Source organism: Cladosporium halotolerans, assembly GCF_011745625.1.
Source record: "Cladosporium halotolerans strain TM138-S3 chromosome Unknown Sca4, whole genome shotgun sequence".
NCBI lineage: Eukaryota > Fungi > Ascomycota > Dothideomycetes > Cladosporiales > Cladosporiaceae > Cladosporium > Cladosporium halotolerans.
The window spans coordinates 1,063,498-1,084,403 of NW_027191455.1; the positions used below are offsets into that span (position 1 = coordinate 1,063,498).

The 20,906-nt window shown below is 53.8% G+C and overlaps 9 protein-coding genes across 9 annotated transcripts; 1 reads left to right on the forward strand and 8 right to left on the reverse strand.

Annotated features, from left to right (window-relative positions):
* Window positions 1-4: 4 nt before the first annotated feature.
* Window positions 5-4,254, reverse strand: WHR41_01841 (uncharacterized protein). The gene is made up of 4 exons (XM_069370447.1): window positions 3,734-4,254; window positions 3,271-3,555; window positions 1,487-2,999; window positions 5-1,434 (listed from the first exon to the last, which is right to left on the reverse strand). Exons 3-4 carry the CDS (start codon window positions 2,828-2,830, stop codon window positions 388-390), a joined length of 2,391 nt encoding a protein of 796 aa, XP_069232551.1. The 5' UTR covers window positions 2,831-2,999; window positions 3,271-3,555; window positions 3,734-4,254; the 3' UTR covers window positions 5-387.
* Window positions 4,255-5,449: 1,195 nt separating this feature from the next.
* On the reverse strand, window positions 5,450-7,439 carry WHR41_01842 (uncharacterized protein). Its single transcript, XM_069370448.1, has 3 exons — window positions 6,736-7,439; window positions 6,661-6,674; window positions 5,450-6,591 (listed from the first exon to the last, which is right to left on the reverse strand). Exons 1-3 carry the CDS (start codon window positions 6,904-6,906, stop codon window positions 6,189-6,191), a joined length of 588 nt encoding a protein of 195 aa, XP_069232554.1. The 5' UTR covers window positions 6,907-7,439; the 3' UTR covers window positions 5,450-6,188.
* Window positions 7,440-8,957: 1,518 nt separating this feature from the next.
* Window positions 8,958-10,163, reverse strand: WHR41_01843 (uncharacterized protein). Its single transcript, XM_069370449.1, has 5 exons — window positions 10,042-10,163; window positions 9,563-9,997; window positions 9,412-9,515; window positions 9,255-9,354; window positions 8,958-9,194 (listed from the first exon to the last, which is right to left on the reverse strand). Exons 1-5 carry the CDS (start codon window positions 10,106-10,108, stop codon window positions 9,067-9,069), a joined length of 834 nt encoding a protein of 277 aa, XP_069232553.1. The 5' UTR covers window positions 10,109-10,163; the 3' UTR covers window positions 8,958-9,066.
* On the reverse strand, window positions 10,164-10,999 carry WHR41_01844 (uncharacterized protein; the record flags this gene model as incomplete). Its single annotated transcript, XM_069370450.1, has 5 exons — window positions 10,164-10,313; window positions 10,369-10,643; window positions 10,691-10,837; window positions 10,891-10,919; window positions 10,974-10,999. 5 exons carry the CDS (start codon window positions 10,997-10,999, stop codon window positions 10,176-10,178), a joined length of 615 nt encoding a protein of 204 aa, XP_069232548.1. The 3' UTR covers window positions 10,164-10,175.
* A 556-nt stretch (window positions 11,000-11,555) lies between these two features.
* WHR41_01845 (uncharacterized protein) lies at window positions 11,556-12,140 on the reverse strand (the record flags this gene model as incomplete). The annotated part of the gene is made up of 1 exon (XM_069370451.1): window positions 11,556-12,140. The coding sequence occupies one exon, from the start codon at window positions 12,138-12,140 to the stop codon at window positions 11,556-11,558; it is 585 nt and encodes a 194-aa protein (XP_069232547.1).
* A 201-nt stretch (window positions 12,141-12,341) lies between these two features.
* WHR41_01846 (uncharacterized protein) lies at window positions 12,342-13,187 on the reverse strand (the record flags this gene model as incomplete). The annotated part of the gene is made up of 3 exons (XM_069370452.1): window positions 12,342-12,948; window positions 13,002-13,059; window positions 13,139-13,187. The coding sequence occupies 3 exons, from the start codon at window positions 13,185-13,187 to the stop codon at window positions 12,342-12,344; spliced, it is 714 nt and encodes a 237-aa protein (XP_069232550.1).
* A 420-nt stretch (window positions 13,188-13,607) lies between these two features.
* Window positions 13,608-14,786, reverse strand: WHR41_01847 (uncharacterized protein; the record flags this gene model as incomplete). The annotated part of the gene is made up of 3 exons (XM_069370453.1): window positions 13,608-14,091; window positions 14,143-14,507; window positions 14,557-14,786. The coding sequence occupies 3 exons, from the start codon at window positions 14,784-14,786 to the stop codon at window positions 13,700-13,702; spliced, it is 987 nt and encodes a 328-aa protein (XP_069232549.1). The 3' UTR covers window positions 13,608-13,699.
* An 859-nt stretch (window positions 14,787-15,645) lies between these two features.
* Window positions 15,646-17,654, forward strand: WHR41_01848 (uncharacterized protein; the record flags this gene model as incomplete). Its single annotated transcript, XM_069370454.1, has 11 exons — window positions 15,646-15,865; window positions 15,919-16,035; window positions 16,088-16,213; window positions 16,265-16,279; window positions 16,333-16,430; window positions 16,480-16,658; window positions 16,715-16,814; window positions 16,868-16,937; window positions 16,986-17,298; window positions 17,354-17,474; window positions 17,547-17,654. The coding sequence occupies 11 exons, from the start codon at window positions 15,646-15,648 to the stop codon at window positions 17,652-17,654; spliced, it is 1,467 nt and encodes a 488-aa protein (XP_069232556.1).
* Window positions 17,539-20,396, reverse strand: WHR41_01849 (uncharacterized protein). The gene is made up of 2 exons (XM_069370455.1): window positions 19,851-20,396; window positions 17,539-19,739 (listed from the first exon to the last, which is right to left on the reverse strand). Exons 1-2 carry the CDS (start codon window positions 20,236-20,238, stop codon window positions 17,833-17,835), a joined length of 2,295 nt encoding a protein of 764 aa, XP_069232555.1. The 5' UTR covers window positions 20,239-20,396; the 3' UTR covers window positions 17,539-17,832.
* Between the last annotated feature and the right edge of the window lie 510 nt (window positions 20,397-20,906).

Below are 20,906 nucleotides of genomic sequence, written 5' to 3' on the forward strand. Positions count from 1 at the left end.
GGAATTAATTAGACTGATTTCATTTTGGTCGAAAGCTTCTAGTCTTACAACCGATCTTCTTCCAGTGTGTTGCCATCTGCGATAAAGGTGCTGCTGAACAGCGAAATCACACGAGCTGATGCTGCCGTATGACCGTCTTTCGTCCCTCGTTTACCCCCCTCTTAGGAAAAATCAAGCACCGAGAAACGCCTTGGTATGAACAGCAATCGAATGCATGGGTATGAGGCCTCTCCATCCTCATCAAAAAGTGCAATGAAAGAACAAAGAAAACGGAAGAAAGCGATGGGTGACTGTATAGTCGTTCACTAACGCGAGGCCAGTAAAGGAAACAAGCAGGCAGGCGGGCCTGACTCGTGCCTATTAAACGGCTGTCACGCATTGGAGATGTCATAAGACATCGCCGATGTTGCGGGAAATCGGACTGACACCCTTGTGCGCCGGGCTACGTGGATCAAGTCCGGTTGCTCTCGACGGTTCCTCAGCAGGTTTCGGTGTCGGAGGCGAAACTGCCATTGAGAAGGGGTTGTCGGTGAATTGTGTCGCGCGAGGCGACATGAGGGCATCCTCTGGCCCTCCGTGGTACGCAGCAGTCGGGGCCTGATGTTGTTGGTGCCCCAGGTGTAGCTTAGCCTCAAGATCTGCCTGCAAGCGCTGCAGCTCCCGCTGCTCTCTGATACTGGGAGACGAGATCTTGCCACGAAGAGTCCTCCCACCAGGCGTACTGAGACTGCCAGATTGTTGGGTCGAGTTGCCAGAGGGCGATCTCAACGACCTTGATCGAGCAGGAGCCTCGCCTTGCTGATGCATAGAGCCCATGCCTAGTTGTGCCAGCAGTGCTGACCTGTCGAACGGCGAGGATGCGAATTCGGTGGAAGTTGGCGACATCAAACCAAAATCATCCGCAGGATCTGCTTCTGCAGAAGGTTTCAGAGGTAACATATGGAACTCTGTCGATCTCGGCGACATCATCGGTTCGGTGGGTGTCACGGACCCATCTTCTCTGTTGGGGAAGGTAGGAACCGTGATCGTTTTTTCCTTGACCTCTGACCGTTCGGGCTCGATGATATTGAGCGACGGGACTACGTGGCCTGCAGGATCGACATATGTCGGAGATGCTCTCACGGAGCTCATGGCCCTTGGTCTCTGGCTTGGCTCGGAGCTGTCCTTGGGCCATGGCATTCCAGAAGGCGCAGAAGACGGGCCCGGGCTCAGAGCCGGTAGTGAGTCGTCGTCGGGGACCGACCTGTGGGAGCCTGCGGCGTTGAGAGACAGGGCGGCAGAGTGAAGTCCACCGTCTGTTGAGCGTGCTGAAAATGGACTGCGCCATTCGCTCAATGCAGATGCAGGGGTGATTGGAGATAGGCCGCGGTTGTCCGGAAGTAGACCACCGCGTGCCAGACTTGAGCGAAACTCTTGGAGTTGCATGATGAAGTTCTGAACATCACGTTAGCAAAGATGTTGACAGCATCAATGTTGTCGGACTCACCATGTTGGGTCCGATCCATTTGCTCTTGGCCTTGACCGCATCATAAGCTTCCTGCACGCTCAGTGCTGGGTTCTTGTACATCCAGTAAGCCACCACCAAGCTTGCGGACCGGCTCACACCGCACTGGCAATGCACGAGTACTTTCTTGTTCTCGTTCACTTTCTCATCGATTTGCTTGACAAGTCCCAGCAAATCCGGGACAATGTCGCTGTTGTGTTCCCAAGGAACGTGAATGTATTCAGGTTCCTTGTTGACGGTTTGTGAAGACGGGTCCAAAGCTGAGTGGTCACTTGTTACAGTGGCTTTAGGCGTTGTTGGCGAACTCGGGAGGCGTTGTTCGGCAAGTCCGGGAGGCCTGTCGCGCTTGGGCGCGTATTGAATTCCGCCACCACCGTCGAGTCTTACCTCTGGCTCGGGCGACTTGGGTTCGACATGCGAATTAAACGGGTTGCGAACTTCAACGGCGACGTTCATAACGACGTCGTATTTGCGTGCTTGTTCGGCAGTAGGCTCCAGATAGAGATCGACGTACGGCTCGTACACGCAGATTGGTCCCTCAGGATAGGCCTCCGGCTTCTCTTCCCTTGATAGCGGGATGTCGAAGTTCTGTTCTTCATCGACCTTTGCCACCACCTGAGGTCCCTCTGTCGGCGAAAGGATCGTCTCAAGGGTAGAGGTATGATGTAATTTGGGTATCGGCACGCTCTCTTCGCCCAAAGAGGAGAACAAAGGCAGAGAAGGACTGGATTGAAAGTGTCGTAGAGTGCCAGGTCTACCGAAAGATGGCGTGGCGGGTATAGCGAGCTTTATCTGCTGTGGAGGAGGATTTGTTGAAGCTGGAGTCTGAATCGTGAGGCCAAGATTACTGGGCTTCCGTTTAGGTGGATGCGGTGGCTTTACGAAAGACGGTGACAGAATGTTAGGTTCGGAGGCGTTGTTTTGAGCAAGAGGAAGACACGTTGTCGACGACGCCCTACCAGGAGCTCGGGAGGTGTCTACTGCGAGGTTCTTGAGGTTGCGACCTTTCTTTGACGGTGCGGTCTTTTGCAGCTCAAAGAATGGAGTGCTTTGCTCGTGTGATGTGCGCGGACGAAACATTCCGGCGGTGAATGAGTTCGGAGGCGGAGATTCAGGTGAAGAGCCCGGAGAAGTCTCGGTGGCGCTGGAGTCGTCGATGGTAGAATAAGTAGTGGTGGGCGAAGAATCGTTAGACGCAGCAGTGGAATCACTGATGGTATGGTGATGGAATCTTCCAAAGACCTTTTCGGCGTATTCAGAAGATGTGGGAAAGGTAGCCGACGGATTCGGGGATGCTGGTTTGGGCAGCTCCTTGGTAGTCGACATTTTTGTGTCGGAAACGGCCAGCGCGGACACTGGAGAATGTGAAGATCCTGCAGGTTGGGAGGCTGACTTGTCTACGCCCGTCTTGAACCAGAACCAACCATTTGCTCTCCAGTCAATAGAGTGTGGGAATTTTGTTATTCGTCTGAGCCTTTCGCTGGCTGGTAGAGATCTGTGGTCCGCCATTGTTAGTAGGCTGTGTCAACCGAGCAGCGACCTGCGCCGCTCACAACCACACGAGGGTGGAGAAAGTAAAGGGACGTGGGAATCGACAAGGCAAGGCCAGAGTGTAGGCTTGGAGGCTAAGCCCGTGGGGACTCGGGCAGCTAGTAAGCAATAGCGCTTGCCAGGCTCATAGTCGGCTATGCACGACCAACAGCTAGCCCACGAATCCCAAAGCAGGCCGTGGCGTCTGGATTGCGCAATAGGGAAGGGGAACGTACCGAACAGCTTTCTCCAGGAAAGCCCGCGAGTGGTGAGATTCCGGATCCCAAGAAGCGCCAGATGCCGCTGAAAGAACGACGATACGCTTCTGGCGCGGGGGCCGCTAAGGTCAAGGATAGACAGCGCTTGCAAGGAGAGAGGGTGCTTTTCTTAGTAACGCGGTTACTGCATGTCCGCGTGGACGAGGTCCAGTCGGTCAAGGGAAGGGAATGTCGTGGGGAGTTGGAGGGAAGCGCCGCGGTGGGCCAATGACAGGCGCGTAGCAAGCGCTTGCAAGCCTGCAGCTAGGATCCAATCAGCACACCAGCGCTCTTTGCCACGACCTGCGAGGTGCTGGGATTCTTCTTTCGCGGTATCTAAAGGCGCATGCGCACCCACGGGATGATTCACGTTCAAGATCCCCAGGCAAGATGCAGCCCAGGCCTCGCGGACGGATGCAGCGCAGATGCTTGGCAGACTCACCAGTGACACAAGGAGAGCTTTCGCTGAACGGTATAGCAAGGCGCAAGATCAGACGATTCGCTGCGTCTCAAGCCGATACCAGTCTCGATGATAGTTTCTTGATCTCGCGTCGTGTAGGTGGTGAGGCTGCTTGAGGCGGCCTGTTGGCTAACACGACGGTTACCACCACAAACTGGTTCCCACGGCGACAGGTAAACCAGACGAATGGCCCTCTTCTTTCCTAGTATCCTCTTGCGGTGTCCAGCTGCCTCTCCCACGGCCGGTCGCAGGTGACTGAATTGGAGTCCGCGGTTTGTTTTGTTGCTATTGACCGCGCAGCGCAAGCTGAAACAAAGAGAAGCGCACGCGCTCGAGTGCTGGCTCGCACGGCTGGTCGCAGGGATGGTGGAGAGGGCGGGCGGCGAGGGGGATGCGCGGGTGGTGAAGCGAGCAAGGTGTAGGAAATCGTCGACAGCCGTGCGCGACAGGTGCGTCCGCGAGCGACGAGAGGAGGGCGAGCAAGTGGGAGGGTGGTAGTGGATGGTTTGGTGCAAGCGTCAAGCAGCACAAGCGCCGCTGTCTCGAAAGCCAAAGGCTAGGTAAGATGCTATTCTTAGCCTACCGTCCCCGTTCCCGGACTCATAAGCACGAGAACGACGACGCGCCAGGCCACGCGCCCAGGAGCTGCCAGGCGAGAAATACGATATATTGCCACGTCTGCTGTTGGTGAACGGTTCGTTGATTCTCCAGATCGATCCTCTGCCAGGGTTCCAGCGTCCATGTCCGGCTGCCCCCCCCCCCCCCCCGTCGTGATATAGTATTGTTCGACACAATGGAATTCTCACCAGTTTTGAGGCCCCTTTCTTCAACACATGGCTCCAAACCCTGTGGGATGCCCTGGCGGGGTGAACCCCCAAGCTGGCAGCTCCTGCTCGCACAGCTGGTTCATCTGACCGATCGACGTGCACGCCTTACCACGAACAAACGATGGTAATCGATCTCTTCACGCCGTGCTGGGCCTCGTGGCCGGCCGTTCTCGACCCAACGGCGCAGCGATGCCACGCACCAGGGCGAAAGGCCCCCTCCGAGTCTCCGCAGGTTCGCTCGATCGTCGCGTGCCTCAGGTAGACGACAGTCGCAATCTATTTTTGTGGGCTCGACTCGCTTGACTCGCCGAGTGCGCAAACCGGCCGCCCGTGCTGACCCCAAGCCTCAGGCCAACCAGGGCGTCAGCTTTGGCCGGCGAGCTTGATCCTTCGGCCTCCACTCGCTGCCGGTTGCCATTATTCGACTGCCAAAGGGCGCTACTCTCCCGTGTCGGTATGCGTGCTCGCCGAGTGGTCTGGAAGCCGGGCTGGTATTGGCTTCGGTGTTCGCACGCGAATCTGCTGCAGTAGCCTGGCAACAAGCTACACTGCAAGTGCAACGAGCCTGCTGCCTCACCACACAGCCCCGAGACACGACGCGCTTCGTCAGCTTGGTCACGAGCGTTGTCACGAGCGTTTTGACGGCTCTCCGAGCCCTACACGCCACATGCCTCGGCAGTCGTTGCTCGTCAGCACGCTGAAACGAGATTTGGCTAAAACGGTGGCGCCACCTGGCACGGCCGCGTCCACGTTACATAGAAAATCGTCAAACCCACCCACGAACCGACGTTGTAAGTCGAGACCCATCCGAAGACTTTGAACAATACAAACCAGCACTATTTGCTTCTCGTATCCTGTCTGGGCAAGCAAGGAAAAAGTTACGGTAGCATGCTGAAACCCACAAGTTACGCTTCTCGGCCCCTTGCCACGCTGGAGGGAGCCCCCCAGGACTTCCATGGTTCGCTACCCAGCACCAAGTGGAGGTTAAGCATAAACGTCCGAACCGCTTCGCTCGTTAACTTTGATTTGCTTGCTAGGCTGTCTACTTGGGGATCCCCTGCCAGCGTTTGCAATTTTGGGATAGAATCAATAAAAGAAAAAATCGCAGGTGCTATCCCGGCTACGTCGGGAAACCACTAACTTCGGCCCACGACTTCGGCACGGACATAATATGGCTATACCGCTCGCAAAGTCCGTTCGACGCCGACATCGTCGACTGGCTGTGTCGTGTTCATCCTGGGACGGTATTTTGTCCTGGCTCATGGCGTGAACGATAACTTTGCTCGACAGACCGGGGGCTTTCCACGCGTGATCTTTTTCCAAATCAACCCTGCCGAACACTGCCGGCGGTGGGTGCCGTGTGGCGCTGGGTTGTGGCGCGCCTCGTATTCGCGTTCCTCCGTGTCTTGTGCCTCAAGACTACATCAACTTGCTTGCGTGGAGACTCTCCGACGACCGGACGCCGGTATACGCCTGTTGTGTACGACTTGGAGTTGAGCCAGGTCGAAGAGACGTCGAGCCGCGCCTCCATTTGCGCCAACGCGATTCAGAGAAAAAGTAAGTGTTCAGCAGTCCTGTTACCAAATCCATCACTCTCCACCTCACCCTCATCATCCCATCCGCGGCGCAACAGGCACTGCAGGAAGGGGCGGCAATCTTCTCGTTGGACTCAAAAACTCCGCCCCCACCACACGCCTCTGCAGACCTTCAGACGCATCGCGCAACGGCCACAGATCGTTGCCCCTGGGAAGAGGAAGCTCAAGCAGCGCCGAAGCATCTCTCACACGCCGAGCCACGTCGTCAACGCTGTTCGCGCCGTCCCGGACGCAGCTCAAGAACATCTGCGCGTCGCATTCGCGGCTCGACTTCAGCAGCCGCAGCAGCTCGATCGCCTTGTCGCGCTCAGCTTCCAGCTCGGAGCTCTTGCGCAGCGCGGCGGAGAACCGCGTTTCGCCTTCGTGCGTCGAGTAGGAGCAGGGGGCGCCGTTCTCACTGCAGCGGGTGCAGGATGGGCTGGGGAAAAGTGTTAGTTCTCTGATCATTATTCTGGGGCCTCTGATTCAGGGCATTCGGGAGCGTTACCGTTCGCCGTCGCACTGTGGCTGCGTTAGTCTACTCTGCGATCTGGGGTCTGGCTGTTGGCTTTGGCTTTTCTACCTTTGCTTTCTTCTTCTGACACCTGAAGCACGCGGACTGGATCTGCCCGCGCCTGACTTTGACGTGGGGTTGCTTGAGGCAGTCTTCGGATCGCGGCAAGGACAGTCTCGTCTGCATGTCGATGTGGTGTGCACGCCGGTCGCGGTTTACTGCTCCTTCTTGCGGATTCATTCCTTCGTCGAGCGAGCCGCGATTGAAGGCTGACGGAAAAGGGAGGCTCTCAGTCCGAGATGTGTAGCGATGCAGTTCAAACTTTGGCGGTCATGTTATCGTGTTCGAAGATTGCTTCCCGATATACAGCAACGTGGTCGGCGAGGGATTGAGCGAGGAATTGGTGGCATATTCATACCAACGGGGTCCTTCGCAAAAGCGACCTGTCGGGTCCGCTCCGGATGCATTGAGCGCATGGCGCGTCAGATTGACGCGGATCGTCGTCGCCGGAGCGGAGTCCCCGCTGTGTTGTATATACAGGGGCCACGGAACGCGCAGGCGTCGGGTCCTGCCGCTTGATGATGTGTGAAGACTACGCGAAACGAAATGTTCGGGAGAACGGAATATCGACGAACAAAACTAACAACATTGATGGATCTGTTGATGCTCGAACGATCCCGCAAAACCAAGAAGCTGACAGCAACGCCGCCAAATCGTCCAAATGCGACTTGCGCTCAACGCCCGGAGGTCTGCCCGGGAGATCAGTGTACCTGGGCCGCGCCCCCCGGTCAGAATGAAGTTGTATACCGGATGGCGGAGAGCGGCGAGGCAGCCCTTCGCCGCGACATCTGCGCGTCACGTGATCATTGCTGCTGCTGCCGGAGCAGGGACCGCTGCTCACGGCGCGTGCACGTGGGGAAACTGCAGATAACGCAATGATGTCTCATTCTGGCGTTGAAAGAGGCGTCGGTCTGCGACGGGATGAATGCAGCAATTGGGGGCTCTTGATCAAACCGGAGTGCCGTCTGGTCGTCTTGTCGAACGCAGCCTTCGGCAACCTGCGGATTGTCTGTCATCTGTGCTCGTAAGACACTATTTTGTCTATTGAATGCTAAGATAAAAGGTTTCGACGAAACAAGGGTTCTGCATTGGTCTTGTCTGCTATCAGATGGTGGGTGAAACTGCTAAGATTAACCTTTAGCCCGGGGATCTTCGGTCGCGAGATCACGTGACAATCGACTTTGGCCAACTGATGCCAGGTTAGTCAGGAGGCGCTGCCATTTACTCAACTGTGGGAGTTTGCGACGGCCCACGGTGTGAGTGAGCATGACAGTGAGTAATTCCAGTCAATGCGAGGTCGTTCATTGAGACCGAGAGCGGCGTTGAGCTATGCCCAGTCACCATGAACCATTGACGGACCAGCACGAGTACCAAATGTTGAGGAACACATCGGCTATCAGAATAATTTGTTCATTCGAATGCAGATACCGATTAAGTGACACCCTCCTGCTCGTCCAACACACTCGATAGATTTGCAGCTTCACGCACAACCGTTGCCACATCTTGGATGCTCGCTTGGACGACCGGCAAGGTCGCAATGAGTTCTTCGATTGAAATCCCCTGACGCAGTCGCTTGAGCAGTGCTTTCGAATCCTCGTCGGTACCGGATCGCATCGCGTGTACGAGTTTCTCCATCATTTCTATCCGTAGTGCTTCACTGTCGGAAATGTCGCCCGAGCTGGTAGCGAGATTTGGGATGTCGTCGGACTCCCATAGATGTTTCTGGACAGGATTTCGACATGATCGACATGGGATTATCTGGCCAAGGGGCTTGAGCTGATCGGCCAGGCAACTCGTGCAGGAAGGATCAACATCGCTGTCCTGATTCTGACGTTTTGTTGTAGCCCGGGTTTGCATGGATCCTATGCGTCTCGACTGAGGGTTAAGATCGAAAGAAGCGGAGTCGACGCAATGTTGTGGGTGCCTCCGCGAAAGAGTCAGTCGTCGTCTCAGAATTTATTGAATACAGCGCAGGTGAAACAGACGCGAACGGCAGCTTCGGAGCCCCGTCCGTTTGAAGCCTGCAAAGCAGGTCAGTTGCTCGCCAAGCGGGTGCACCCCACCCCACGACAGCGGATGCTAGACGACTAAAGCCAATGGGAAGGAGTCAAAACCGGGCTAAAACGAGTCAGATCGAAAGCGCCAAAGGTTGTGGCTTTGCGATCGAGATTGAAGGGCGTCTGTCAGTCCCTGTTTCATATCTGCCTTGGAAGTCCCTCCAGCAGTTGCGAACGTGGTTGCTTTCTCACTGTACTTGATCAACACATCGACTCGAGATATCTCGCCCACAGCTCCGACTTATTAGATATCTTTACTAAAAACCTCTACTGACCCCCAACATTAGACGTTCCAAGATTCACGCAACTGACTCAGAGTCTGCTTCGTCGGCCATCCGTGCTCCGATTCAGTGCGCATGAGGATGCCCTCTAATTGCCGTCGCTCTGACGGTATCTCAAATCGATCACCAACTGTTGCTCATACCTCTCTGTCAGCCTGGGTCTCACCTTGGGATAAATGGAGATGCATACATATGCTTATCCCCATGGATGCCACAACCAGTCCCGCAGGAGCGTAGTCATTGCAATATGCGATTCCGCATATTTTGCGAATGTCTGACTTGATGTGCTCCTGCCTAGTCGTCAGCAATTCCAATTTTGCATATTGCATTCAACAGTGCAGACTTACGTCTATACTTTGAAGTGCATGTCTCCTCTGCGGCCCAAGTATTGGCAGTCGTGCGTGCGCTGCCAACAAGGCCGATGCTACAAGGTTATACTGCCAGGCCATGACTATGAATGATCAGCAGAGAAAATGCTGTGGGCTTCGCTGATCCCACCATGACAGGGTGCCAACAAAGCAACTCCGACAAACTCCGTTGCCGGGGAATTGAGCCTGTCAACTTGTCCTAACGGCCGAAAGGAGACAGGAATCTCCCGTTGCCATGTTGTCAATCGATTGGTGAGATGGCCAATTGTCTCCGGGCTTTTGTCGTTGCCGAACACGCAGTTCACAACTTCAGCGCAGTCGCTCACGGCGCGAAGCGCAAGTTGCCAATCGTCACGTATATTGGCGCGACTCGAGTTTCGCGGTGCCTCACATCGGACCGGTCGGTGCTCTTTCAGGCCTATGTAAAGCTCTTGCCTGAAAGCAGCCCACAAGCACGCCTGGCGGAAGCTGCTGGCTTGCATCGACGGCGACTGATCCTGTGATGCTTGAATCACAGCTTGCGCGCCGATCAAGTGGCCTCGTAGGTCTACGCCGCTGATGGAGACTGCACCAGTCAGTCTCGTTTCACGCGGGTGGATACCCACTCACCATCTATCTCTTCCAGCAAGCGGAGCAGACACAGGGTCGCAAGCAGATCGTCATCTTCTATGTCCATGTCGGACGCCAATGTCGGTATGAGTACCCGAAGACAGGCATCATTGTATCTGTCTGCAAGGTACTCGTCAATCGCCGCTGGCCGTTGAGTGCGGTGCATATGCCGCGCAGAGAGTGGCAAGCAGCGCGTTCGCTAACATGGGCTTAGACCGAGCCCGAGACGGCACGTCGAAGGCGAAGTGAGCCTGCGCGTCGAAGAAGTCAAACTGTGACAGATGAGCCATTGGTCTTGGTGAAGGGGAGCCGGGGAGCAGTTCGTACGAATGGTGTGATGCGAGAAACATAGTGCCTGAGAAGCCAAATCTCGAGGTTGGATTGGAATGGCGCATCCTCGCGATTGCGCTTGTGTGATGTAACGTCTGTCAATGGGATAGTCCGTGAGGCCGTTACATATTGAACGTCTTCAGATGTGTTTGCGCGTGCAGGGTATCCATTGGAACGGTCCGCGTAGGGCGGACTGGTTGGATAACTGCTTCGTTGTGCAGAGCCGAATGGAGCGTTGCCATCCCCGTCAAACGTTTCGAGGTGAAAATCAACTACTTGTGTCAGCGCATCTTCGGACAGTGCCGACCGATAGGCACACTGTTAGGTGGAATTGGAAGCCACGTCTGATTCGGATTGAAGTCTGTTTGCTCCAAGTTTGTGTGCCGTTCAGCGGCGAAGTCAAGCTCATAGGCACAAGACTGTTTGGCAGTCTTGCAGCGACTACAAATCGGTTGCAGTTGGTCACCTGGCCGCCCGTCAGTGATAGTTCAATATTTGACAGAGTCCGGCTGGACTCACATTTCTGATATCGTGATCTGCACCGTTTGCTGTGTGATGGGCGAAGTCAGAACAGCGCACGTGTGATATGCAAACATACTGACCATGCATGCGCATTCGTGGCGGACATTAATGAGCGAATCCCCGACAGTGATCAGTCTAGGCTTCATTTTTGTGTTGCATGCGCAAGTGCTACTTTGAAATGCATCGGGGCAGTGATCGCCGTCAGTCACGACCCCTCCTCGAGCGGGGTTCACTTCTCCAAGGAACATGTTCGCCCGAGGAATGCCAACGTGGCTAGTGCGCCCGACCAATCGCGGAATCATGCGAGCATCGAAAGGCGCCTGCGAAACTCTATATAAAGTGCGCAGAACTGCCGCGTTCGCCGACTGGGAGGCAAAACGGGGGACTTGAGCGGCAAGGTGTGCGTTTTTTAGTCGCATCATACAGACTGGAGTTATTCCCACATTGCTGCTCATTCGAAGGTAGTCTTCGCCAAAACTCATGAACTCTTTACGGAAAAGAGAGATTCAAATTCTAGTGATTCAACCATAGAAACGAGGTTACTTCTACAACCACTGAACTTGATCAGCTTTCTTCGATCTGTCCAACACAATCATTCCTCACACCGCCATCTGCACAATTTCTCACTTGCCGGACCTCGCACATTCCTTCTACTTCGATGCTCACGCTGCGAACTGCAGGGTCACCATGCTCTGGCCCAAGATCGTGTACCGTACGGGTATTCCCTTGCTCGACCACTCGACTGATGTCACCTTCCAATCTGACGACGTATCTGTCTCAACAATCTTAATCAGTCGAGCTGATGGACTTGGTGACTTCAAGTCTATGTCGTAAGCCTCGGTCTGATTGTTGAAGAACAGCACATTCCATGTGCGGTTGTGCGGCTGTTCGATTGCAGTCTCCGGGCCATGTGCCGATGCAAAGGCATTCACGCCATACGGGAGCTGGCCCTGGGGTATGTCGTACCTCACACTGCCAGGACGGTGAAAGTAAGAGTAGTGCTTCAACATGAAAGCTCGCTTGGTAAGATAGAGGTTGTAGTCACGAGTTTGGTTGAAGTTCGGATCGATGTAGATCAGAGCAGAGTTGTAGCCGGCGGTCTCGTTGATTGCGTTGTAACACTGTGGTCCATCGATATTGGGCGAGCAGGGGAGAAAGCTGACAGCAGTCCACCAGTCAAAGCTCTCCACCTGCGCAATCGTCAGAAATTGCCAGATGTGCCGTGCAACGACGAGAGCATTATTCATGGTTGGGTCGTTCTGAGATTTGAAGGCATTCTGGCCGTTGGCAGCACTGCCCGTACAGCATGTTTCCGTAAACTTGACCCTCGGAGGATGCCCATCTGTCAATCGGACCAGCTCTTCTCGATATTGGGCTACCTCTGCATCAGTGGGAAAGTCATAGTTGTGTACGGCTAAGCTGTACATTGAGTTCAAAGACTCCAGTAGTCACTCCGGGTATTCTGGGATCGCCTGGGTTGTAATCTGGCTGGTTTCATCGTAGATAATGCCGACTTTCGAGGCTGGCGAGGAATCTAATTCTGCCCTCAAGGTCCGGGCAAGGCTCGCACGAAGGCTCGGATCCAGCGCCATTCCCTCTTGACCACAGTCAGCGCGGAGGTTGTCAGGCTCGTTCACTGGCGAGATGTAGTTTACGTTGATCCCGTTCTCGATCCAGTAAGATAAGACAGTCTGCAGGTATTCTGCAAACACCGGTATCTTGTCACCGGTCATATTCCATCCGCAGGCAGCCTCATTACTTGCAATGTGAGACGGGGCTGCAGTCACAAAAAAGGTGATGTATGGCACTCCGTACTCTTGAGCCGCTTTGAGAAAGGTTACGCCGGCACGATCTCTGCTCCAGTCGTAGGTTCCATTTCGCAAGAGGAAAGACTCGATGCGGGATCCGTTTGTAGTTACTTGGTTGGCGTCGTTGCCACCATCGGCTCCAACATTGTAGCGATACGAGCTAAGATAGAGACCGTCTTCCGAGAAGAGGAAAGAGCTTAGATTTCGCTGCACTTCCCGAGGAAAGTGGATAAGGTCATTAGGCCACCTGAGTTATTGTTCAGTAGAAATCTTGGATAGCGTTTCAAGGGAGTTTCTCACCATCCACCCGAAGCACCGAACGATGTCAAAGTTTGACGAGGGGTTTGATCAATCGTAACTGCAACAAAGTCAACAGAAATGGTCGGTCAGCTTCACACAGGTTGGAGACTTGCTGTCAAATCCAGACATCGATCTACATCCCATCAGAAGTAGAATTGGAATCAGGGTTGGCTTGCAGAATCTCATGATGATAATCTCGATATGCTGTGGGTTGAACAAGATCGCCGAGCTCCAACCTCTTGCGAGTAGGCCTCTCACGCAGCCCATCTCGGCCGACTCTTATAGACACTTTCAGGCCATGTGGAGCCGAGGACAAGTCTGTCGCTTCCGCGCCAAAAAGGAGAGCTCGAGCCGCTGATGTAGATAAAGTGCAGAACTACTGCACATAGTGGCATGCTTTCTGCATCAAACCTACACCCGATGAGGGGTCCTATAGGGCTCACATCTATCACTGATTGATGTTCCACGTCACATGAGCTTGGTAGCTAAGGTTCTTAGCTTTGAAGGTCGCTTTCAACGCTCGCCGTATTTCAGTGAACGTCGACGGAGACCATCTCGCAATACCACGCCCTATGTTGTGGCAGTCACATAGGGAAGGGTATGAGATGTCGATTGCGAAGATTTCAGCGTTGAGTTATGACACTCAGTGACTACAAATGAATTTGGCAGCCAATCTTCCCTGTCCCTTAATAGTACTCTCACAATCCATCGCCGGGGAACCAAGCACTCATCCATCTTTCGTCCAGGTCGTCACCCTTTTGATAGAATCGCAGATCTGTGCTCAGTCGAATGATGCCTCTCTCAGACTGATTGACAGTCGCCGTGTGCACCATATAGGGGTCATGGAAAACCACGTCCCCGGCTTCGTAATCTGCGATGAGCCATTTGCGCCCTTGACCGACCTTTTCAGTGTAGTCTGCTGCATCTTCCGTAATAACACCTCCCGCAGCCATGTTGACATTGTAAGCACTGATCCGCTGCTCCGGTGAGAATTCTGCAGCTCTAGTGTTGAATTCGTCTTCAGTGATTTGGCCAATATTTGAAGAGTCTTCGAGGTAAGCGAGCCCTCCCCCGTCCATGGCGATATCGCCTTTGCAAGCATCAGATTTTTGTTCGGGAAACCAAATGTTATACTACTCACCAATCGGTACCCATGCAGTCAAGAATTCACTCTCTCCTTTTCGGAGGAAAATCTTGTCATAGTGTATTCCAGTGCTTTTCGCGCCCGGCACTGAATGACGCAGAAGAGTCCGGGTGCAAAGCACATCTTGCTTCCATCGCATAAAGTCATTGATGAAGTTCCTCAATGCTGGATGCTCAAGAAACGCAAGGTACTGGGGATCTTGATGTGCTTCGAAGCACTTCTGCGTCACCGTGTCAAGTCGGTCTTCACTGACCGAGCCGATGCCAGCGGCAGCGTCAGGAGGCATGGAATCATTGAAGATACCTTCTCGCGGACCACTTCCAGCTCGTAACATTCCCGCGTCTGCCAATTTAGAGAAATAGCTGGAAAGATGTCAGCGTGGCCGAAGTTCAACAACCACCAAACGCTCACTTTTCGCGGACACGAAGCACGTCATCTCTTGGGATTAGACCCTTGATGAAAACATAGCCGGTCTCCTTCATCTTCTGACGCATTTCGTCGAACGGTGTGTCCTTTGGGGTTGGCTGCATCAGGCCAACCTTGTCGTGGCTGAGTCGATCGCCGTTGTTGAACGCAATGCCAGTAGGCAGACCTTTGACGACTGCGGAAGTCGAGACATGGCGGTGTTTTGTGAGGGTCATCTCGGAAATTGAGAGTAAGGAAGGGGTTGGATCTTGTCTTCGGAAGAAAGATAGACTGGGTCTCTGTCGAGGCTGCGCTTCGTCGTATAGGCTCGCGGCGAAGATCGCAAAGCATGTAACGTTCTTTAAGACAGACCGCCAACATTAAGCTGCGGATGACTGTAAAGTAACATCTCTCGGCTGATCAGAAGCTTGCTGGATTAGCAAGCATCCAATCTTGTGGCAACTTGTGACTTTGAGCTCTCCACTTTCCGATCTTGACATCCATGAACAGATCGAAAGGTAGAAGGCAATTGGTGTCCAAGACCAAACACAACATGTGAGGAGGCGATGTAGAGAGTTGGCTACGCTCCGATCCGTACTGGAAGAGAATAGCTTCCGATCACATCCATATGAAGGATAGCGTCCGATGAGTAATTGAGCTAGCGTCCGATCCTGCCATGTGCACACATGGCGAAGCGAAACTTTAAAAGCTAACTTCATCTTGGCCCTGACTCCGCGGGACAATTCTCATGCTGCGTGTTCGAGCCGAGAATCCTTCCTTCGCGACTCCCCGCCTCATCCCCATGGGCACCCCGCACTCAGCTCCATCTTCAAACCCTATGGCGTTTTGCCAAGGACGTGGCGCTCGACTCAAAGACAGCATTTGCCCAGCAATGCAATCATCCATGTAAGGAATGTCCACATACCGTAGTGTGCCCTCACTCGAGCAAGATTCCGCCTCTTTGTGGAGGTTTCATCCGATGTATCAGCTTTTGGATATATCTACATCGCGACCATCCCTCCTTACACATTGCTCCAACCATTTTGTACGATCATCGAGAGGCTCCCTGGGTCTTTTCACTCTCTTATCCTCAATATGGCCGCCCGTACAGATACGACCAAAGGCGTTTTTGACAAGGTCGATGGAGGAATTGGCATTAGCTATGAGGAATATCGCAAGGCCGAGCCCGTTACTGGCTCGACTGCGCTCGCAGAGGCATTGGCGGATGCTAAACCAAGACCTCTGTCGAAGAACATGATCAAACTCTACGGCATCATGGTCGTTGGGTACTTGATCGCGACAATGAACGGATTTGGTAGCTTCTCTCAGCAACGATACCTACGAGACATGTTACTGACAACCCTCAAGACTCGATCCTGATGGGAGCAATCAACGCAATGCCAGCTTATCAGAAGACGTTTGCACTGACTGGTGCTGGATCATCGACGGGAATCATTTTCATCATCTACAATCTTCCTGGTCGTGGTCGGTACTGCGGTGCAGGTAACCTCGCACACACAGGGTCACTTTATTGCAGGAAGATTCCTTCTCGGATTCGGAGCGGCCATTGCTTCGGCCGCAGGTCCAGCGTACATAGCTGAGCTGGCTCATCCTGCCTTCCGTGGCATCATGGCGGGTTTCTACAACAATTTCTGGTGGTTCGGTTAGTACGAAGCTTCGCTGCCGGGTTTGACTCGACTCTGACACATGGCAGGAAATATCATTGCCGGTAAGGCCTTCGAGATTTAGGCTGATTTGTGCACTTTTTCTCACAAAGCCCAGGCTGGACTACATACGGCTCGAACAAGAACCTCACTACCTCTTCTTGGGCATGGCGTACCCCAACTGTTGTTCAGGCTGGGATGCCTCTCATAGTGATCGTTGGTGCCGGGTCCCTTACAGTCTCCCCGACAATCTGACCACTCTCAGGTACTCATCATACTCTTTCCAGAGAGCCCGCGCTGGCTCGTGGCACACGATCGCAACGAAGAGGCCATCAAGATTCTTGCCAAATACCATGCCGACGGCGACGAACATGCCCCGATCGTACGTCTCCAGTACGAAGAAATCCGTGAGGATCTTGCAGAAACAGCTGATAAGACAGCATGGTAAGATCAACGGGGCCAGAGGACTGTTTCCGTACATTTAACCAATCTCGCACTAGGTGGGACTACCGCGGCCTTGCCAATACTCGAGGTCGTCGATACCGACTGTCTATGGTCATTGCAATGGCATTCTTTGGGCAGTGGAGTGGCAACAACGTGGTGAGCTACCTCGGCAGATAATTCACATAAGATCGAGCTCCTAATCAACGCAGGTATCCTACTTCATGACCGAGATTCTCAAATCGGCTGGAATCCTCGATCCCAACAAACAGCTCTTGATCAGTGAGTGCTCCAATGCGCCGAAAATTGCACTGCTGACAACGTCACAAGACGCCATTGCACCTATCTTCGCACTCATCGCTTCAGCCTACGGCGCAACTCTCCTGGACAAGCGAGGCCGCCGATTCATGCTCCTTTGGGGCATGGTCGGTTCGATCTTTGCATTCATTCTTCTGACGGCGTTCGTCTCCAAGACCGATGCCGTACCCGGACTTGCTTACGGAACGATCGTTGCAATCTATCTGTTCTTGATCTTCTTCTCTTGGGGTTGGACTCCATTGCAGATGCTGTATCCGGTCGAGTGCCTCGAGAACGTATCAAGGGCCAAAGGCATGGGAGTGAATTACCTCTTTCTCAATATAGCGTAAGTTTCTGACACGCTCTGGGGGCATCCGTCCAGTCTGCTTACCCTCTTGTAGTATGGTGGTCAACACTTTTGGTGTTTCCGTCGCGATCGAGAAGATTGGATGGAGGCTGTACCTGATCTACATTTGCTGGCAAGTCGTGGAGCTCGTCACTCTCTATTTCTTCTTTCCAGAAGTGAGTTCATAATTTCTCATCACTTGGACTCATGCATATTCGAAGAGCTGCTCACTCTTTAATTTCTCACAGACCGCAGGAAGAAGTATCGAGGAATTATCGGAAGTCTTCAACGACCCACACCCAGTCAAGGCAAGCTTGAAGTCACCCTTGACGAAGACACATTCTTCTGGGTCTTGAACTGGCGTTCGTTCAATGATCCTGTTTGAGCGCTTGAGACTGTGGTCGTGGCGTGCCATAGAGGTAAAAGGCACTCCCAAGTTGAAAACTAGCTATTTGAACTGCGTCATCTATACTCCATACATTAGTAGGAGCAATTCATAAGCAAAAGCCTCACCAAAGCAACTCTCCACCCCGCTCAACGCTTAGCAGCCCTCTGAGCAAACGCATCGTAAGCCTCGAGCATTTCCGCCGTAATCCCCTTCGCCGTAGCAGCGAAGCCCGTTTCAAAGTCCGCCTTGCAGATGCTCCTGTCTGGTGAGCCCTTGATGGCACGCCCAATGGACTGTTGAACCGCCAGATCGCACGCGCTGACGATCTCGGCTCCGGAGTATCCCTCCGTCTCTATTACGAGATCCTCAAGACTGACATCTTCCTTCAGCGTGAGGCCCTTTGTGCTGATGGTCAGAATGTCGCGACGAGCAGGACCGGTAGGCGGGCCGAGATAGATGTGCGCATCGAAGCGACCAGGGCGCAAGAGTGCCGGGTCGAGCGATTCCGGCTTGTTGGTGGCCGCCAGTACTTGCACGCCCTTGAGGAGCTCGAAACCGTCCATCTCGTTGAGCAAGGTAGTGAGAACATTCAAGCCTGAGCTGCTGCCCAACTCTCTCGTCGATCCGATTGCGTCGATCTCATCAAAGAAGATGATGCTGGGTGCTGCAGCGCGAGCTTTGCGGAAGATTTCTCGCACGGCTCGCTCGGATTCGCCCACGTACATGCTGATGAGCTCTGCACCCTTGACCGCAATGAAGTTGAGGCCGTAAGTGTTTGCGACGGCTTGAGCAGTCATCGTCTTGGAGCAACCTGGGGGGCCGTAAAGAAGAGCACCCTTTTGCCATTTTAGACGTCCGTACTCGGCGAGAATGTCAGAGTGAAGCATCGGCCAGCCGACGATTGTGTCAAAGCGCTCTTTGACCCTGTCCGATCCACCAATATCGTTCCAGGTGACCTTTGGCGTCTCAAGGATGATTTCCCTGAGCGCAGTCGGACGAACCTGGCGGAGAGCGGACTCGAAATCCTCAAGGGTCACTGAGATGCGAGAAGGTGCGGTGCTCTCATCGTTTGACGCCGCTTGCTCTTGATTGCCGTCGTCAATGAGTGTCACCTCGGTGCTCTGAGAGGTAGCAGATTGTGCTTGCACTTTGACCCATTCTTCGTGTTCTTCGACGTGACGTTCAAGTGCACTGTCCATCGCTTCCCACACTAGCTGCCCAAGATCCTTTCCAGTGAAGCCATGGGTACGTGTGCCAACGTTGCTGTACAAAGACTCATCTTTGGAGTGCTCTGCGTGGAATAACGCCTTCACAATGTCCACACGCGCTGCACTGTCCGGTACAGGGAGCTCGATAGTCTTTGAGAAACGCTTGGGGGCGATGAGCGCACTATCGATTGCCGTCTTGTCACGAGTCGCTGCGACGACTAGGACGCCAGTGCCAACGATGGAGTCAAACCCAGTGCACAAAGAATCAATGGTATTGCGCAAAACAGCATCGCCAGAGGCGGCGATTTGCTCGAGGTTGTCGATCAGAACAAGACTTGGTTGATTCGCCAATGCTTCGTTGAAAGCGCTTTGAATGACTGCGTCGTTTTTTGATGCGGTTCCAAGAAGCTGTCTCTTTTCCAGGCGTACAGTCTTCTTGGCGCCCGAGTTCCGCTGTAACTCTTCGATGATCAACGACTTACCAGTACCCTCGTAGCCGTGAAGCAAAACACTGGAGTTCCATGGTAGGCCATCTTCCTGGTTCTGCGACTTCGCCTTGATGCACAGGCGATGCAAGCGACGGTTGAGGTCCACAATCTGGTCAGAAAGGCCACCAATGCGATCCGCACCAAGACGCATGTTGAATTCCTGCGTAGCTATGGCCTCAGTAGGCTCTGCCACGCTCTCGACGAATGACACTTCTGTCTTGTCGTCGTGCATGAACAGAGTTGATCCCGAGTCTTGGAAACCATCGGTTGCTACATGCTCGACAAAGAAACGCTTCTTAAGTCCTTTCTTCGCGGCGACGTCGAAAGTCATGCCGACAGAGAAAGCATCGCAGTTGTCTATCGAAGACAGGCATTAGCTCATATCCAATTCTGCCTGATCTGATGACTCTTGAGCACAGCACGCCGTTGCCGACCCCGTTTCCCAAACGATCTTCCCTCTAGACATACCCAATAGAGCACGGCATCTCGTGACCCAGCTGCCGTCATCCGTGCCGTCGTAGTCGGATGGTGTCACATCCATCAAAGACACTTTCTGGGCTCGAGTGACTTTCTTGTCGCACTTGGCGATGGTAATGTGGGTTCCTTGCTTGAACCCAAATGTCTCTCGAAGAGTGTCACTCATCTTCGCGGGTTGCACTTTCGGACTGTTGCCCATCCTGTCGGCAGCACGCCACGCAATTCCCAAGCCGGAAGCGCCATCCTCGTCGGTGATTTGGCACAGTTCGCCGACTTTGAGACCCAGTTTCTCCAGGGCCTCGGGGGAGATGTGTACTCTATAGGCACCATCGAGACCAGCTGCGGTGAGCGGGCGAACGACAAATCGAAGTTCGCCCATCTCGTCGGTGGCACCAGTCGGGCGGACCGGGGTATGATGAGACGGAATGTGACCAGTCGTGCGTGACTTTTTGAGTGATGTTTGGACGGGCTATAAGCTTCCAAGCCTGTTTTCTCGTCCCGGTACTAGTGACTGGAGTTTGTTGAAGAGACGTTGCTCGCAAGTATCTCACAACGACAATGTTCAGTCTTCAAACCTTCAAAAAGCAGTCGCGCAGATCTTCCCCAATTGGAACTAGCGTCCGTGCACCTCCAGCTTCTCTCTCGACTTCCCGGCTCCAATTCACAAGCAAGGGAGAGGGAGAGAGAGAGACGTCACTTTCCCGGACTGTCGTTCATGCGAGTGATTGATGCTCAGAGCGCCTTTGTCGAGAAAGCGCGGTATCTGGCCGACATGGAGCGGCGGTGAAATCACTTTACGCGCGCGCAGCCATGGAGCCAACCGCGCGCAGCCATACTCGAAACGACCTGGAGTAAAGAGTGGCACCCGACGGTCAAGCAGAAATACAACAGAGCAGTCGGCGAGCCAGACACCGACACCGTCTCTAGTCGATCAGCTTTTCCCCGAGGAGAGCAAGCGAGAAGAAGAGGAGCGGGTGCGGAAGCGGCGTGAGATCCCTCGGCTGCCGCTGGAAAACCCTCTGCGCCAAACGAGACCAGTCGATCTTC

Coding starts and splice junctions, on each gene's coding strand:
- WHR41_01841 (XM_069370447.1), bottom strand. CDS start 2,830: ATGTCGACTACCAAGGAGCTGCCCAAACCAGCATCCCCGAATCCGTCG. Junction 1,435..1,486: donor AATGGATCGGACCCAACATG/GTGAGTCCGACA, acceptor CGTGATGTTCAG/AACTTCATCATGCAACTCCA.
- WHR41_01842 (XM_069370448.1), bottom strand. CDS start 6,906: ATGAATCCGCAAGAAGGAGCAGTAAACCGCGACCGGCGTGCACACCAC.
- WHR41_01843 (XM_069370449.1), bottom strand. CDS start 10,108: ATGGACATAGAAGATGACGATCTGCTTGCGACCCTGTGTCTGCTCCGC. Junction 9,355..9,411: donor ATGCACTTCAAAGTATAGAC/GTAAGTCTGCAC, acceptor ACGACTAGGCAG/GAGCACATCAAGTCAGACAT. Junction 9,195..9,254: donor ATCCATGGGGATAAGCATAT/GTATGCATCTCC, acceptor TATGAGCAACAG/TTGGTGATCGATTTGAGATA.
- WHR41_01849 (XM_069370455.1), bottom strand. CDS start 20,238: ATGGGCGAACTTCGATTTGTCGTTCGCCCGCTCACCGCAGCTGGTCTC. Junction 19,740..19,850: donor GAGATGCCGTGCTCTATTGG/GTATGTCTAGAG, acceptor TGTCTTCGATAG/ACAACTGCGATGCTTTCTCT.